This window comes from Cricetulus griseus (assembly GCF_003668045.3).
Source record: "Cricetulus griseus strain 17A/GY chromosome 1 unlocalized genomic scaffold, alternate assembly CriGri-PICRH-1.0 chr1_0, whole genome shotgun sequence".
In the NCBI taxonomy this organism is placed as follows: domain Eukaryota; kingdom Metazoa; phylum Chordata; class Mammalia; order Rodentia; family Cricetidae; genus Cricetulus; species Cricetulus griseus.
The window spans coordinates 77677858-77693643 of NW_023276806.1; the positions used below are offsets into that span (position 1 = coordinate 77677858).

General features: G+C 35.4%; 1 protein-coding gene across 3 annotated transcripts in view; it reads right to left on the reverse strand.

Moving 5' to 3' along the window:
- Window positions 1–13556, reverse strand: part of Fstl5 (follistatin like 5) — a 507741-nt gene extending 494185 nt beyond the window's left edge. For all 3 annotated transcript variants that reach the window (XM_035451280.1, XM_035451279.1, XM_035451277.1), the window contains exon 1: window positions 13431–13556. In XM_035451280.1, the coding sequence (XP_035307171.1) occupies window positions 13431–13556 (126 nt within the window). The remainder of the gene's footprint in view (window positions 1–13430) is intronic.
- Between the last annotated feature and the right edge of the window lie 2230 nt (window positions 13557–15786).

Here is a 15786-nt window from a genome sequence, read left to right on the forward strand (position 1 = left end):
TTGGACTTTAAACTAAAATCAGTCAAAAGAGATGAAGAAGGTCATTTCCTACACATCACAGGAGAAATCCATCTGGATGAAGTCTCTATTCTGAACATTTATGCCACAAATACAAAGGCATCCACGTTTGTAAAAGAAACTTTACTAAAACTCAAATCACACATAAAACAGCACACACTTATAGTGGGAGATTTCAACACCCCACTCTCACCACTGGACAGGAACACCAGACAGAAACTTAACAAAGAAACAAAAGAACTAATAGAAGTTATGGCACAATTGGACTTAACAGATATCTATAGAACATTCCACCCAAATACAAAACAATTTACCTTCTTCTCATCGACACATGGAACCGTCTCTAAAATCAACCACATACTTGGCAACATAGCAAACCTCAACAAGTACAAAAAAATTGAAATAACCCCCTGTGTTTTATCAGACCACCATGCTTTAAAATTAGAATTCAACAACAACAATAATTAGAGAAAACCTACAAACACATGGAAATTAAGTAACACCCAATTGCTCAATTCAGGGGTCCAGGAAGAAATAAAAAAAGAAATTAAAGATTTCCTATAATTCAATGAGAATGCGGACACAAAATATCCAAACCTATGGGATACTCTGAAAGCAGTGCTAAGAGGAAAGTTCATAGTGCTAAATGCCCACATGAAGAAACAGGAGAATAATCACACTAGAGAATTAACAGCACAACTGAAAGCTTTAGAAAACAAAGAAGCCAATACACCCTGGAGGAGCAGATGCCAGGAAATAATCAAATTGAGGACTGAAATCAATAAAATGGAAACTAGGAGAACAATACAAAGAATCAACATACATAACAAAAAGTTGGTTCTTCTAGAAAATCAACAAGATAGACAAAACTTTATCCCAACTTACCAAACAACAAAGAGTGAACATGCAAATTAATAAAATCAGGAATGAAAAGGGGGTCATAACAACAGACACAGAGGAAATCCAGAGAATCATCAGGTCATATTTTGAAAACCTATATTCCTCAAAATTTGAAAATCTAAAGGAAATGGATAATTTTCTGGACAGATTTCACTTTCCAAAATTAAATCAAGAACAGATAAGCAACTTAAATAGACCTATAACCTCTAATGATATTGAAGCAGTCATTAGAAGTCTCCCAACCAAAAAAAGCCCAGGGCCAGATGGCTTCAGTGCAGCATTCTACCAGAAATTCAAAGTACAGCTAATACCAGTTCTCCTCAAAGTATTCCACACAATACAAGCAGAAGGGTCATTACCAAACTTTTTTATGAGGCCACAGTAACCTTGATACCAGAGTCACACAAAGACACAACTAAGAAAGAGTACTACAGACCAATATCCCTCATGAACATTGACTCAAAAATTCTCAATAAAATATTGGCAAATCAAATCCAAGAACACATCAGAGAAATCATGCATCCCAACCAAGTAGGCTTCATCCCAGGGAAGCAAGGATGGTTCAACATACAAAAATGCATCAATGTAATACACCATATAAACAGACTGAGGAAAAAAATCACATGATCATCTCACTAGATGCTGAAAAATCCTTTGACAAAATCCAACATCCCTTCATGAAAAATGTCCTGGAGAAATCAGGGATAACAGGAACATACCTCAACATAATAAAAGCAATATACAGCAAGCCAACAGCCAACATCAAATTAAATGGAGAGAAACTCAATCCAATTCCTCTAAAATCAGTGTCAAGACAAGGCTGTCCACTCTCTCCATACCTCTTCAATATTGTCCTTGAAGTTCTAGCTAGAGAAATAAGACAACAAAAGGAGATCAAGGGAATACAAATCAGAAAGGAACAAGTCAAACTCTCACTATTTGCAGTTGATATGATAGTCTACATAAATGACCCAAAAAACTCAACCAGGAAACTCCTACAGCTGATAAACACCTTCAGCAAAGTGGCAGGATACAAGATAAACTCAAAAAAATCTGTAGCCCTACTATATATGGATGACACATTGGTGGAGAAAGAAATCAGAGAAGTATCACCCTTTACAATTGCCACAAACAACATAAAATACCTTGGAGTAACACTAACCAAAAATGTGAAAGATCTGTACCATAGGAATTTTGAGTCTCTGAAGAAAGAAATTAAAGAAGATACAGAAAATGGGAAGATCTCCCATGCTCTTGGATAGGCAGGATCAACATAGTAAAAATGGCAATCTTGCCGAAAGCAATCTACAGATTCAATGCAATCCCCATCAAAATCCCAACACATTTCTTCACTGACCTTGAAAGAACAATTCTCAACTTTATATGGAGAAACAAAAGACCCAGGATAGCCAAAACAACCCTGTACAATAGAGGAACTTCTGGAGGCATCCCCATCCATAACTTTAAGCTCTATTACAGAGCTATAGTCCTGAAAACAGATTGGTATTGGCACAAAAATAGACAGGTAGACCCATGGAATAGAGTTGAAAACCCTGAAATTAACCCACACATCTACGAACACCTGATTTTGACAAACAATCCAAATATATACGCTGGAACAAAGAGAACATCTTCAGCAAATGGTATTGGCATAACTGGATGCAAACATGTAGAAGACTACAGATAGACCCAAGCCTTTTGCCCTGAACAAAAACCCAGCCACACTGAACACACTAGAAGATAAAGTGGGAAATACCCTTGAATTAATTGGATAGGAGACTGCTTCCTTAACATAACACCAGTAGCACAGACACTGAAATCAACAATTAATAAATGGGACCTCCTGAAACTGAGAAGCTTCTGTAAGGCAAAGGACATAGTCAGCAAGACAAAACAACAGCCCACAGACTGGGAAAAGATATTCACCAACCCCACATCTGACAAAGGGCTGATCTCCAAAATATAAAAAGAACTCAGGAAGCTATTCTTGAAAACACCAAACAATCCAATTAAAAAATGGGGTACAGAACTAAATAGACAATTCTCAGTAGAGGAATCTAAAATGGCTGAAAGTCATCTAAGAAAGTGTTCAATATCCTTGGCCATCAGGGAAATGCAAATCAAAACAGCTCTGAGATACCATCTTACTCCTGTTAGAATGGCTAAAATCAAAAATAACAATGACAGTTTATGCTGGAGAAGATGCAGAGAAAGAGGAACACTCCTCCACTGCTGGTGGGAGTACCAACTTGTACAGCCACTTTGGAAATCAGTATGGTGACTCCTCAAGAAAATGACAATGAGTCTACCACAAGATCCAGCAATTCCACTTCTAGACATATACCCAAATGAAGCACATTCATATAACAAGGACATCTGTTCAACCATGATCATAGCACCATTATTTGTAATATCCAGAAACTAGAAGCAGCCTAGATGCCCCTCAGGTGAAGAATGGATACAGAAAATGTGGTACATTTACACAATGGAGTACTACTCAGCAGAAAAAAACAATGGAATCTTGAAATTTGCAGGAAAATGGATGGAACTCAAAGAAACCATTCTGAGTGAGGTAACCCAATCACAAAAAGACAAACATGATATGGACTCACTCATATGTGGACCTGCTTTATGATAGATACATAGTAGTGACCACACTTTATCAGAGCTGTTTTTAATGATATTGCTCAGAATAGTTTCCTTCCAGATAATGATTGAGAAGCTAATTTAAAAAACAATGGTGCCAGGTACCACAAGAGTAACAGAACTGTGCTGTTTTTCTGGGATTTTGTTTTTTACTTTTTTTTTTTAATGGAGAGTGCTAGATGTCTCTACAATTTTGTTTAAATGACTGCAGAACCTGGAAAAGCTGTTCCTGCTATTGATGCATAACATACTGCCATTATTGGTCTTTTTATATAAATATAAATGTGTATATATTTATATTTATATAAATATAAATGTGTATATATGTATATATATATATGGTAGTCATTGTTGGCTTTTTAAATTTGTACTGGAACATTCTCTTACTTTGTTTTAAGTGTATGCTTCTCAAGTAAACAATTTAGGTATATTTCCATACCTTTTTCTTTCTGATGTAGACTTCAGGTTAATTAATATTTTACTGCATCTAGAAATGTATTCTGTGTTTGAAGCCTAGTGACTTTTCATTTTGATGTTCTTGTGATTTCATATGCTGTATTCTCCAAGCGATAAAATTCTGATGTATTTTATAAAAAAATAAATAAATTTCCATTTAAAAATATAGACATTATTAGACATCTCTATCATAATGGCTCACAGCTCCATCTGTGTAGAGGGTCCTGTGGTTAATCCAACTAGCTGATAAATACATTCTCAGTCTGAATCCTTAAACTCAACACCTTTAATCTAAGCCTGTTTACACAGTTAATTGCCTCATTTATTTTCCTGTAGACAGCTTACTTTTAAGCAAACTTTGTCCTAGCTCTCCCTAAGAGACACTTGCCTTATTATATATTTCAATACATATTGAATCATAATTTCATTGAATCATGTTTTCAGTCAATTCATGTGAGATGCTAATTTCACTAACAGTCATATGATGAATTATGGTGTATTCCAGAGAATTCAATATGGAATCTTCTATTCAATGCTATTCATATACAAGGCACTTAATAAATGTGTTGCACTAATAAGAAAATGCGCTTTTCATTGGTAAAAGAATGCATGAAAGTATTTTCTTGAGGCTAGAGTACTGGGCACAACAGGAAGGTGAGAAGCAGGAGTTTCATGTTACAGTAGCGCCCTGTGTCACTTTCAACAAAGAGTGTGAGTGCTCAGTCCTCACATGCTATCTGCAGTGTGTCACTGTTTGTGTGTGTAAATATGTATATATGCTTATGTTTGTAGACAACATGCTTTCTAAATATTATTATAGCTCTCTAAACAGAAAAGCTCAACCCTAAAGAATAGCAGTAAGTAAAAATAACACTGTTTTTTTTAATTATTTATATGCTACAAAGTTTTTAATCACTTAATCATACTGAATATCAAGCTCTTAAGTTGAAATTTCTCCTCATTTGTAACATAGAACTTTCCTAATTGAATTGACAATGAAAATTTTTAAGAAATAAAGATGCTGGAAATAATATATAGTTCATTTGCATATTAATGACTGCAAATGCCAACTTGAAACTATATTAATTTTAAATATCAGATGAGTGTATCTCTACTTGTTCCACATCATGAACCTTCTTTCATATATTATGTATACACACACACACACACACACACACACACACACTTAAAATATCTGCATGGAAATTGGCTAACTAAAAACACATCTCTCTTTTGCTTTCTACACATGTATTGCTAAAATGTGATCAATCAATATAGATTCAGATGAGTCAGAACCAATATGATATTGCACTATTTTTCCCACATGCAAAAACATTACAATTAGCTCTGATGATAAAACAATAATATTAAGAAAAAAAGAAAACAATGATACTGTATTTTACAACACTCATGTCTTAATACACTGGTGATCTTTGGTCAATGAGTGTTCTCAAAGGAGAAAAAAGGTAATAAAATGTGCACACTAATACACACCTACACACACACACAGTCAATGTGTGTGTGTGTAAGAAATAGCATTGTGACTCAGGTCTTTAGAAAACTACATATTTGTGTGGAACAAGATTATATGTGCCCAAACTTATATATAATGGAATATGTGGAATCCTGACGAGCAAGTTTAATTTTAATGTGCACATACTTGATTTTCTCTGGCTGTATTTTTAGCTTAGTACTAATCGGAAATAAATAGCATGATAATTCATCACAACTTTTTTATTTTTAATTGTTGAATGCCAAGATGAATAACACACATTTTCAAGTCAATAGATATTTTTAAAGCTTTGAGAAACATATTCTGAGTGAGATCACAGAGGTAGGAGGAGCATCACTCTGCAAACCATTTACTGCCTTGAGAGTTCATTCCCAAGGAACAACACGCAATCTTCTGTCAGAGAGCCTTTGCTTGAGCATTTCATACTCCAGACATGTTTGTCTGTTTGTGCTTGTTTTGGCTAAGCAAATTGATTTTGGCCATTAAATGCCAAACAATTTTCTCTGGAGGAACAGCTAACCTTTGGTTAGAAATAATAAACATCATTTCTAAAACTTAATACAGCATTATTTTCTTAAAGATTTAGAGGATTTTCACTGGGTATAAGGAGGAATGAAGCTGTAGGCACTCATCTGGTTTTTCAGTCTACTTTGCCCACACTGTACTTAAGTTTAAATAGATGTACTTAGTGTTAGTTTTTGGCTTGCTGTGTGTTGCAATATATGTTGGAAAACAATCCAAACATGACTTGGAACTTAGCAACTGAACCATGGACTGACCATTATTTAATCCAGGCTACCTGTTCAGGTATGTTCTTGATTAGAAGATATTCCCAGTAAATAACCATAGCTATTTTGAAGATACTACAATGCTAACTGATTGAAACTTCATGACTGTGTTGAAGAACTTGATGAGTGGCACGAGTTTCCTTTAACATTATCCTTAATAATCATTCATTTCCCATTCTGGATCTGACATAACATCACTGTGGGTATCTGTTAAAAGCCTTGAAATGTTTCTTAGGAGAACATTACCTTTTACCAAGTTCAAGCAACCTAATCATCATACAGTCCAAATGTTGACACTCTGCCTATTGCTGTGAACATAAGCATGTTCTTTGTCTCAAAAGAATTCTACTTTGTCAGCAGTTACACCATTATAACATACCTTTTAGTCTTTTAACATGAGAATAACCAAATTCAGAAAGTGTCTAAATCTATCAGTAATCCAAGCACAACACATTTCTGAAAGGGTTTCTATTTCTTATGTTCTTTTTCATTTTTATTGACATGTTTGACAAACCTTTTGTACACTTGAGGACCACAACTAGATATCCCAACAAACATACATAAGCTAGTAAAGATACTGTTTCTCACATATTTATTATTTTTCTGTGTATACGTGTATGGTGAGAATTCTTTAGATCTATCCTCTCAAAAATAAATAGAAATGCATTACTGTTGGCTGTATCCAGCATATCATACATCAATTCTCCAGAAGTATTCATCTTGCATGACTAAAACTTTTGCAAAACTCTTAGCTCAGCAAGTGTTGGCACAGTCTCTTAAATTAAGGGAAAATGTTTTTTTTTTTTTTGTTTTTGAATTTAAGAAAGGTTATCACACTGCAACTTAAGGTGGCCTGAAAATCACTTTATACCCCAGGCTGGCCTAGAACTCATGACAACCTTCTTGTTCTGTGTAAAAAAAAAAATTGAAATCCCATAGTATTTCTTAGACTTACTGTTTCTATCAGTAAATATTGTTGAATTATTGCTCTACATTGGGTGTATAGCTCAAGACACAATTCTTGCCCAACCAGAAGATTGAGTAGGGGAGGCACTAGTTGAAACTGGGATGCTATTTGTAAAGATTGTTGAATTATTGCTCTTCTTTGGTTGTATAACCCAAAACAATTCTTGCACAACCAGAAAACTGAGTAGGGGAGGCACTAGGTGAAACTGGGACTGATTTCCAAGGGGCAGGGAAGCAATGATAAAAACTTTATTTTGCAAATGCAAGGTGTTTATCTGAAACAAATGTAAGATTTAATAATATTCACCCTTAGTCCACTCGTATGCTAGGGATAAATACTAATCTACTACCAGAGGTCCCATAGATTGCCAAGGCCTCCTCACTGACACCAACATTCAGGGGGTCTGTATCAGTCCTATGCTGGTTCCCAGATGTCAGTCCAGGGTCCCTGAGCTCCCCTTTGTTCAGGTTTGCTGTTTCGGTGGGTTTCACCAGCCTGGTCTTTACCCCTTTGCTCATCATTCATCCTTCTCTAAAACTTGATTGCAGGAGTTCAGTTCAGTGTTTAGCTGTGGATGTCTGCTTCTGCTTCTATCAACTACTGGATGATGGCTCTAGGATGGCATAAAAGGTAGTCATCAATCTCGTTATTGGGGAAGAGCATTTTTAGCCTCTCCACTACCGCTTAGATTCTTAGTTGGTGTCATCCTTGTAGATCTCTGGATATTTCCCTAGTGCCAGATTTCTCTTTAAACCTATGATGGCTACCTCTATTATGGTATCTCTTACCTTGCTCTCCTCTATTCTTCCCCCAACTCAACCTTCCTGCTCCCTCATGTCCTCCTCTCCCTCCCTCTTCTCCCCTTTCTTCTAGCTCCCACTCTCTTCCCCCCATGCTCCCAATTTTCTCAGGAGATCTTGTCCCTTTCTCCTTTTCAAGGAGCCCATTCCACATAGAGGGATACTCTCTCAGCCTAGACACACAGGGGAGGGCCTAGGCCCTGCTCCAAATGATATGACAGACTTTGAAGATCCCCATGGAAGGCCTCACCCTCCTTGGGTGGTTAGTGGGAGGCGGGGGAGGAGGAGAGGGAGAGGGAACTAGGATTGACATGTAAAACAAGCTTGTTTCTAATTTAAATTCAAAAACAGAAAAAATAATATTTACCCATTTTGACATGCATTGAATAAATTTACCTATACATTTTGACTAATAGACACCTTAACTTTCATTAACTAATTCTTCACAGTATATTTTTCACTCCTCTCAGCCCTGTCCCCAGATTTTCTATAAAGGTTTGGTCTAAATTGTTTCCTGACCTCACAAAAACTCTATTATCATCTTAGTAATCTCTGTGAGCTGCAAGGTAATTGCTAAGACTTGCCTCCAGTCTGTTAGGAAATACTGGTCTTGGTTTGTTTAGAGGTCCATGCTTTTCAGCAGTGGGATTCTGAGGTCTGTTCCTTAGTGTTTATCTTTTTCCCCTTTACTTCTCTCCTGCTACTTTCAATCAGGGTCACATCTATCAGTGTTAGCACAAAAGCAAAAGAAAAATATCATAGCTCACAAATCAGCTCTTTGAATGACACAGTATCATTGTGAACAGTGACACTCTCAAGAATGATTAAATTTCACACACTTTACTTCATTATCTGTGATTCTCACAATGAAGCACTTTGACTTCAGGGGGAAAAATAAAATATAGATCAACTTCAATTTGCCAGGTTAACTGGACAAGACACTCTGGTCAAGGAGAGATACAGACACTTAAAAGACTTTAAGTGGTCCCATTAGAGACACTCAAAAAATACTACTGTCTTCATACAGTCTTCCATCAGCCAATAGAGGGGCAGTGCTGTTAGCACTATAGGTAGAGAAGAGGCAACACAAATGTTGATTCAAGGATGATTTACAGTCAGACAAGCAAAGTGCCTGTTAATATCTGGAAATGCCAGTACAATAAGTACTACAGGATATACAAAGAAGAAGATAACTTGTTCAGAGATATTATATCTAAGCAATTGGTAATGTGGGGGAGAAATAAAGAAAAAGTGGAGATGAGAAAAAGTCAAAAATGAAAATGAAACAAGGAGCCAAATAAACAGGAAAAAAAATGGATAGGGAGGAGTGCTATGTTTGTCTTTATCTGTGGAAAGAAACTATGAGCTCAGTAAAATAACAAACAAACCCCAAATTTAACAATTTAACATAATAAAAAGCTTGCCTCCATTCCTTGTTCTATGATACCCTAAACTATCAGAACATATTATTCATCATTTTTTGGACAAACTGGAAATTTAAATGGTTAACATTTATCATGCTATAGGGGAAAGGGAAACTCTGGGAGATTTTTCAGGTATTACAAAGTATTCAGATAATTATGTTTCATGTACCTCTGTTCCTAACTCACTGTTAGGAAACACAGTCTTCCATCAGCCAATACAGGGGCAGTGTTGTTAGCACTATAGGTAGAGAAGAGGCAAGACAGGTGTTTCTCTATTTTCTCACAATGTTTCTCTATTTTCTCCATGACAAGTTTCTTTCTTTAACATGCTAGAAGAGGTTATGTGGTCACAGAGAGGATATTAAGCAAGGAGATAAGACTTTATTCAGTGGTTGAAAAAAGAACAGAACTGGGAGTTCTTTCCTGCACACTACCAGAAGGTTAAAGAGTCATATGCTTTCATGAGATGGAAAGACCAAAGGATTGTTAAGTGTTGAATATTTCTAACATTTCTAGGAGAGGACCAATGTGTCTCCAATGATTCTGTCCTCCTCTTCCTGCTGGATTGTTTAGAAAGTTTCAAGGTTGTTGTGGAAATTGTAAACTATCATGACACTGAAAATGAGAAATTTACTAAGGAGATTAGTTTAAAGAAGTAGTAATGAAACTGGAGGCCAACCAGAGGCCCAGAAGACATTCAAATGTATTTGAAGCAGTCTTCAGCTGCATCTAGCATCTCAACATTATCATACAGCTAGACATTGTAATGCAGATGCTGACCATGCAAGGAGACTTGGGCAGTGTGAGGAAAGAAAAGCAAGGAAAAAATGAAGAGGTAGAGGAATGAATTACCTAGTAAAGAAGGGAAAAGACAGCAAAATACCTAACCACAAAGAGATCATCTATTCGGGGGCTGTAGAGACATTTCAGGAGATAAAGTGGCTAGTTTCTCTCATGGAAAACTCAGATTTTATTCCCAGTGCCTACAAAGTGACTTATAACAATCTGTGATTCCAGTTCTGGGGGTTTCAATGCCCTCTTCTGACCTCTACAGACACACAGGCAAGTGATAAACATACATGCAGCCAAAACACTTACACATTAAAAAGGAATAAACATACAAAACTTTAATTCCACTTTTTCAAGGACCACAAGGACAATAAATTATAATCACATAGCACAGAATTCAAATGCCTATGAAAACACTAATGTTTAAAATCTATATCAAATCATTTAGACTCTATCTTGAATCCTAATATGTAATTTAGGGTGACATTACAATAAACAGATTCGAAACATCCATGAAATCATATTCCCTTATCTATAAAATAGCAATGATTCCATTTCTTCCCTGCAAAGGTCCATTAATTTGAAGGATCAAACATATAGAATTACATTAATAATATGAAATAAAGAATAGAGGTAATAAGAAAATTAAAGGATCTAACACAGAGAATCAAGTGGAGTGGCAGCTATGTATTGATAAATATCTGGTGACACAGTTAAACCTGTATAGTACTCCAACTTCACTAATTCTCAAATGATACCAGTGTCTCAAAATTTAGAAATTCTTCACAATGCACATGGTAGTCTATCATTATTTAACTCTGCCTATGGTGCAGATTTTTGATAACAAAGCCATATCCCAGGTTATTTCTATTTCTCCTAGTGAGACTCTGCTGGAAAGCTGCCCTAGAACTAGGTTACCACCACCATGTGTACACAGTCACTTCAGAAAACAATGTGAAATTACAGTTATTTGTTTGTGGGGGAGCAGGGACAACAGTCTAAAAATCAGACATTTCTCCCAGGTCAGTGTCATGCTGATTTATGATCATTGTCTTTAATTTTAGGGTCCATCCACCCATCCTCTATCCTAACTTCTGACTTTTCCTTCTAACTTGATGATGGCTGCTGCATTACCTTGCTCTCAGAAAATCTCCTTCAATTCACCTCTCTGAATTATAATAATATGACTGATAAAAGCAGGAAGTGCAGTCCTGTGTCCCAGACTATACCATGATTAAATGAAAATGTGTAGGAATGTGGCTTGTGCAAGAGTACACCATGTCAAAGTTTTAAAACATAAAAAAATAAAATCACAACTTTGTGGGGTTTGGATTTAGTGATTGCGTTTTATAGTTCCTGAGTGCTAATGAATTGCCTCAGATGATGTTACATAAATGTAGTGGGATAAACACATTAGTAAAAGACACAATCAGCTCTCCCTAAGACATATATTTGTAGAGTATAACTAAGATTTTTATAATTAGTATGGCAAGTTTATTGTTACTCATTTTAACTTCAAGATACAGACATGAATTTTAATCACATTTTTGATACATACAGCTGGAGATGATGAAATATGTATGCATTTGTTTATATCTGTAACATTTAAATATGATCTGACAAATTAGTCCATTTATTGTTTGTTTCAAAATGTCCTGAATGCATAGGTTGTTTTAGTTTGCGTTCTTTACTATGATAAACAACAAGACCAAGATCAATTGTACATTGCAAATTGTGGAGACTCAGGATGGGAATCCAGGACTGGAACCTAGAGGCAGGCACTGAAGTAGACTCCATGAAAACATGTTAACTGCTGTCTTACTTCCCAGTTTGCCTGTTGATCACTTCACTTTTTCTCACTCTTTTAAATAACCACTTACACACACACACACACCTCAAATGAGCACATACAGGTTTACACATATAAAAACCCTCACTAGGTACCTTTTATATCTAGCTTAATCTTAGAGCTGAACAAAACTGCTTAAAAGTGATGTCTTTTCATGACAATGTATGCCCTGTTTTTAATACCAATAATCAAATATCATTTCTACCGATGTATAAATAGACATACAATAAAAATATTAAAATGTAAAAATGCTTGGAGCATGTATGTTCTTCTCAAGCTTATTTAATTCAATTATATATTTTCTTTTAAAGTAGGTTAAGTTGTATAGATAAGAATGTTGATATTTTAACATGTAAATTTAACTGAAAAACATTCTCATACATGTTAACACTGATGCACAATTCTGTTATCTTGTATTTTGCAGAAAACAAACAAGATATAATTAATCACCTTATCCATCAATTCTCTACCAAATATTTACTATAACAATGTCTCATGTGCACACAATACCAGGAAAGGCATGTATATGGTTTCTGTCCTCAAAACATACATTTTAAAGGAAAGAAACAGCACAGAATTGATATTTACTAGATATGTGACATCATAAGATAAACTTGTATATTTTGATCTTGAAGAAGTTGAACATGAAAAAGTATTTGCCCCAAAACATTTCTCTTTTTATGTTAAGGAACCTAAAATGATTATGAAAATGTCCGTACTTTCTATTCAAACTGAATTTTGATATATATATATATATATAGAGAGAGAGAGAGAGAGATTTATAGAGATTTATAGAAAGTAATACTTTGTTTTCACTTTAAGACACTTTAAGTTATGTATGAAGATAATAGAAATTAACTGTCTGACTCAGACTTAACTCTTTGTGCAACTGCCATAGAATACAGAAGAGGATGCTAGATCCCCTGGAGCTGGAGTGAAAAGTGGCTGTGAGATGCCAGATAAACTGTGAACCAAACTCCTGTTCTTTGCAGCAACCATATATACTCATAACCATTACTCTCTCTCCCCAGCTCCTACCTATTGCAGTATGTTTTATAACCATACTACATCTATTCATCATCAAGACAGTATTTCACTCACCAAACTGTAATTTTTTAGTTGCTGATATTTCTCATTTTTAAAGCTTCATTATTTTATAAAATAAACATTATTGAAAGCATGTTTGGAAACAAATATCCCTAAATAAATAGTAAACTCATGTCTAATCTCAGTTCACAGAGACTAGATGGCACTTAAATAGACTAACAACTCAACCATACCTTGTGTCGTAATCTCGTAAGAGGTTGATAGGATTTAATGCCATATCCTGATTCTTTTGTTGGTCTCCCTTCAGACTCCAGGAAGATGAATCCAAGAATAAAAACAGCAGACCAGGACTTAAACATCCTTATTTATTTCACCTGTCAGAGGTAGAATTTTGAAAATAAGAGAAAACACAATACGATAAAGAAATATATCAAAAATTTAATACCATTAAGAAATTCTTATACATTAAATCAGAGCTCTTTGGTGTGTGGATATTTAACAGTTGGACACCTCCCAATCAACAATACACTCTGTCATTAACAAAACACTGTTACTTTTTAAAATCAGTCTCATAAAAAAAGATAAAAGAGTAGGGCTTGCATAAAAAAAATGTCTCTGGGAATATTCAATAAAAGGTCAACTAAAAAAAGGAAAATAAACAATGACTACTACTCTAAATATTTGCTCACAATACAATTGTAAATATACTTACAACCTTTAAATCTCCTTTAAGAATAAATCACTACAACCTATACAATTTCAGCTCTCTGTTAAGGACTTGTTAGAAGTTCATAAAATACTCATCTGTGGCACAAACTAAATATAGTTCAGCAGAACTTAAGCAGATGAGGCATATTGAGGTACTAATAATTGTCTCAGTATTATTTAAAATGCCTTATCTTTGATCACTGATGTACAGAGGACTTTCATTAAAGTCCTTTGATATTTATATTATTCTATATTTTGGATGTAGCAAAGAAGAAACAAAATGGCATTCAGTTGTCACAAAAACATCAACACCTTTCAAGCATACAGTAAACCTATGTTTTGAGTAAAACTTCATTTCAGGACACTTCTTTCCTTATTAACAGAGAGAAGTGTTTTCTTTTTATATGTAAACCATTGTTATTAATAAATGCTTGAAAACTTAAATCAATTAATTAACCCCAAGCAGTCGTGTATTTTCTCAACAAGTTTTCTACCATCTATCAACAACTCTTAAAATATATATTTTCCCTAACTCTCCAAATTCTTCAAGTCTTTGAAGAAACACATTGGAAATGATATCAGAAATGGAAAGATCTCCCATTATCACTGATCCGTAGGGTTAACATAGTAAAAATAGCAATCTTACCAAGGCAATCTACAAATGGAATGTAATACCCACCAAAATTCTAGAGCAATTTTTTACAGACCTTGAAAGAACAATACACAACTTCATATGGAAAAACAAAAAACTCAAGATAGCTAAAACAATCCTACAATAAAATAACTTCCAGAGGTAGTATATCACCAAGCTCTACTATAGAACTATAGTAATAAAAACAGCTTGGTATCAACATAAAAACAGACTAGCAGATGAATAGAATAGAATCAAAGATTCACATGTAAATCCACACACCTATGAACGCCTGATTTTTGACAAAGAAGCCAAAATTATGTAATGGGAAAAAGTAAACATCTTCAGCAAATGGTGCTGGTATAACAGGACATTTGCCTGTAGAAGAATGCAAACAAATCCAAACCCCATATTTATCACCCTGCTCAAAACCCAAGTTGAAATGCATCAAAGACCTCAACCTAGATACAGTAAATCATACCACAAGGACACTTCATCAATTATGCTCACAGCAGTTATTGGCATAAAGCCAGAACCTGAAGACAATAAGATGTCCCTCAATTGAAGAAAAGATAAGGAAAATAAGATATTTGCACAATATTATTCATCTGTTAAAAAATGATATGAAATTTGAGAACAAATGGATGGAACTAGAAAAATTCAATCTGAGTGAAGTAACTCAGACCCAGAAAGACAACCATGACTACCCTAATTGTCATCAGAGAGCCTACATTCAATAACTGATTGAAACAGATGCAGAGACACAGAGCAAAACATTAGGCCAAGCACATTAGGGGAGCACTCTTCCCCCTCCAAAGAGAAGGAAGAAGGAATTTGCAAGTTAGAATAGTTAAAGACATCACAAGACAACACACAAAGACAACTGGCCTGGAGTCATGGAGGATCATAGAGTCTGAGTTGACAAGGTGGCTTGCATGATAACAATGTGGGTCCCCTGATATATCTGACAGTTGTGTAGTTTTGTCTACTTATGGGGACTCCTAGAAGTGGGATCAGGGTCTGTCTCTAATGCTTTGGCTGGTTTGGGGACCCTATTCCTCATATTGAGTTGCCTTGTCTATCCTTGCTGCAGGTAGAGTTTCTTAGTCTTACAGCAATTTGATGTGTCATGCTTCGTCGATAAACATAGGAGGCTGCCCCTTCTGAACAGAAACAGAGGAGGAGTGGATGGAGGAGGCAGGGAGGAAGTGAGCGAATGAAATTCGAGGTGAGGAGGGAGGGGAAGCTGC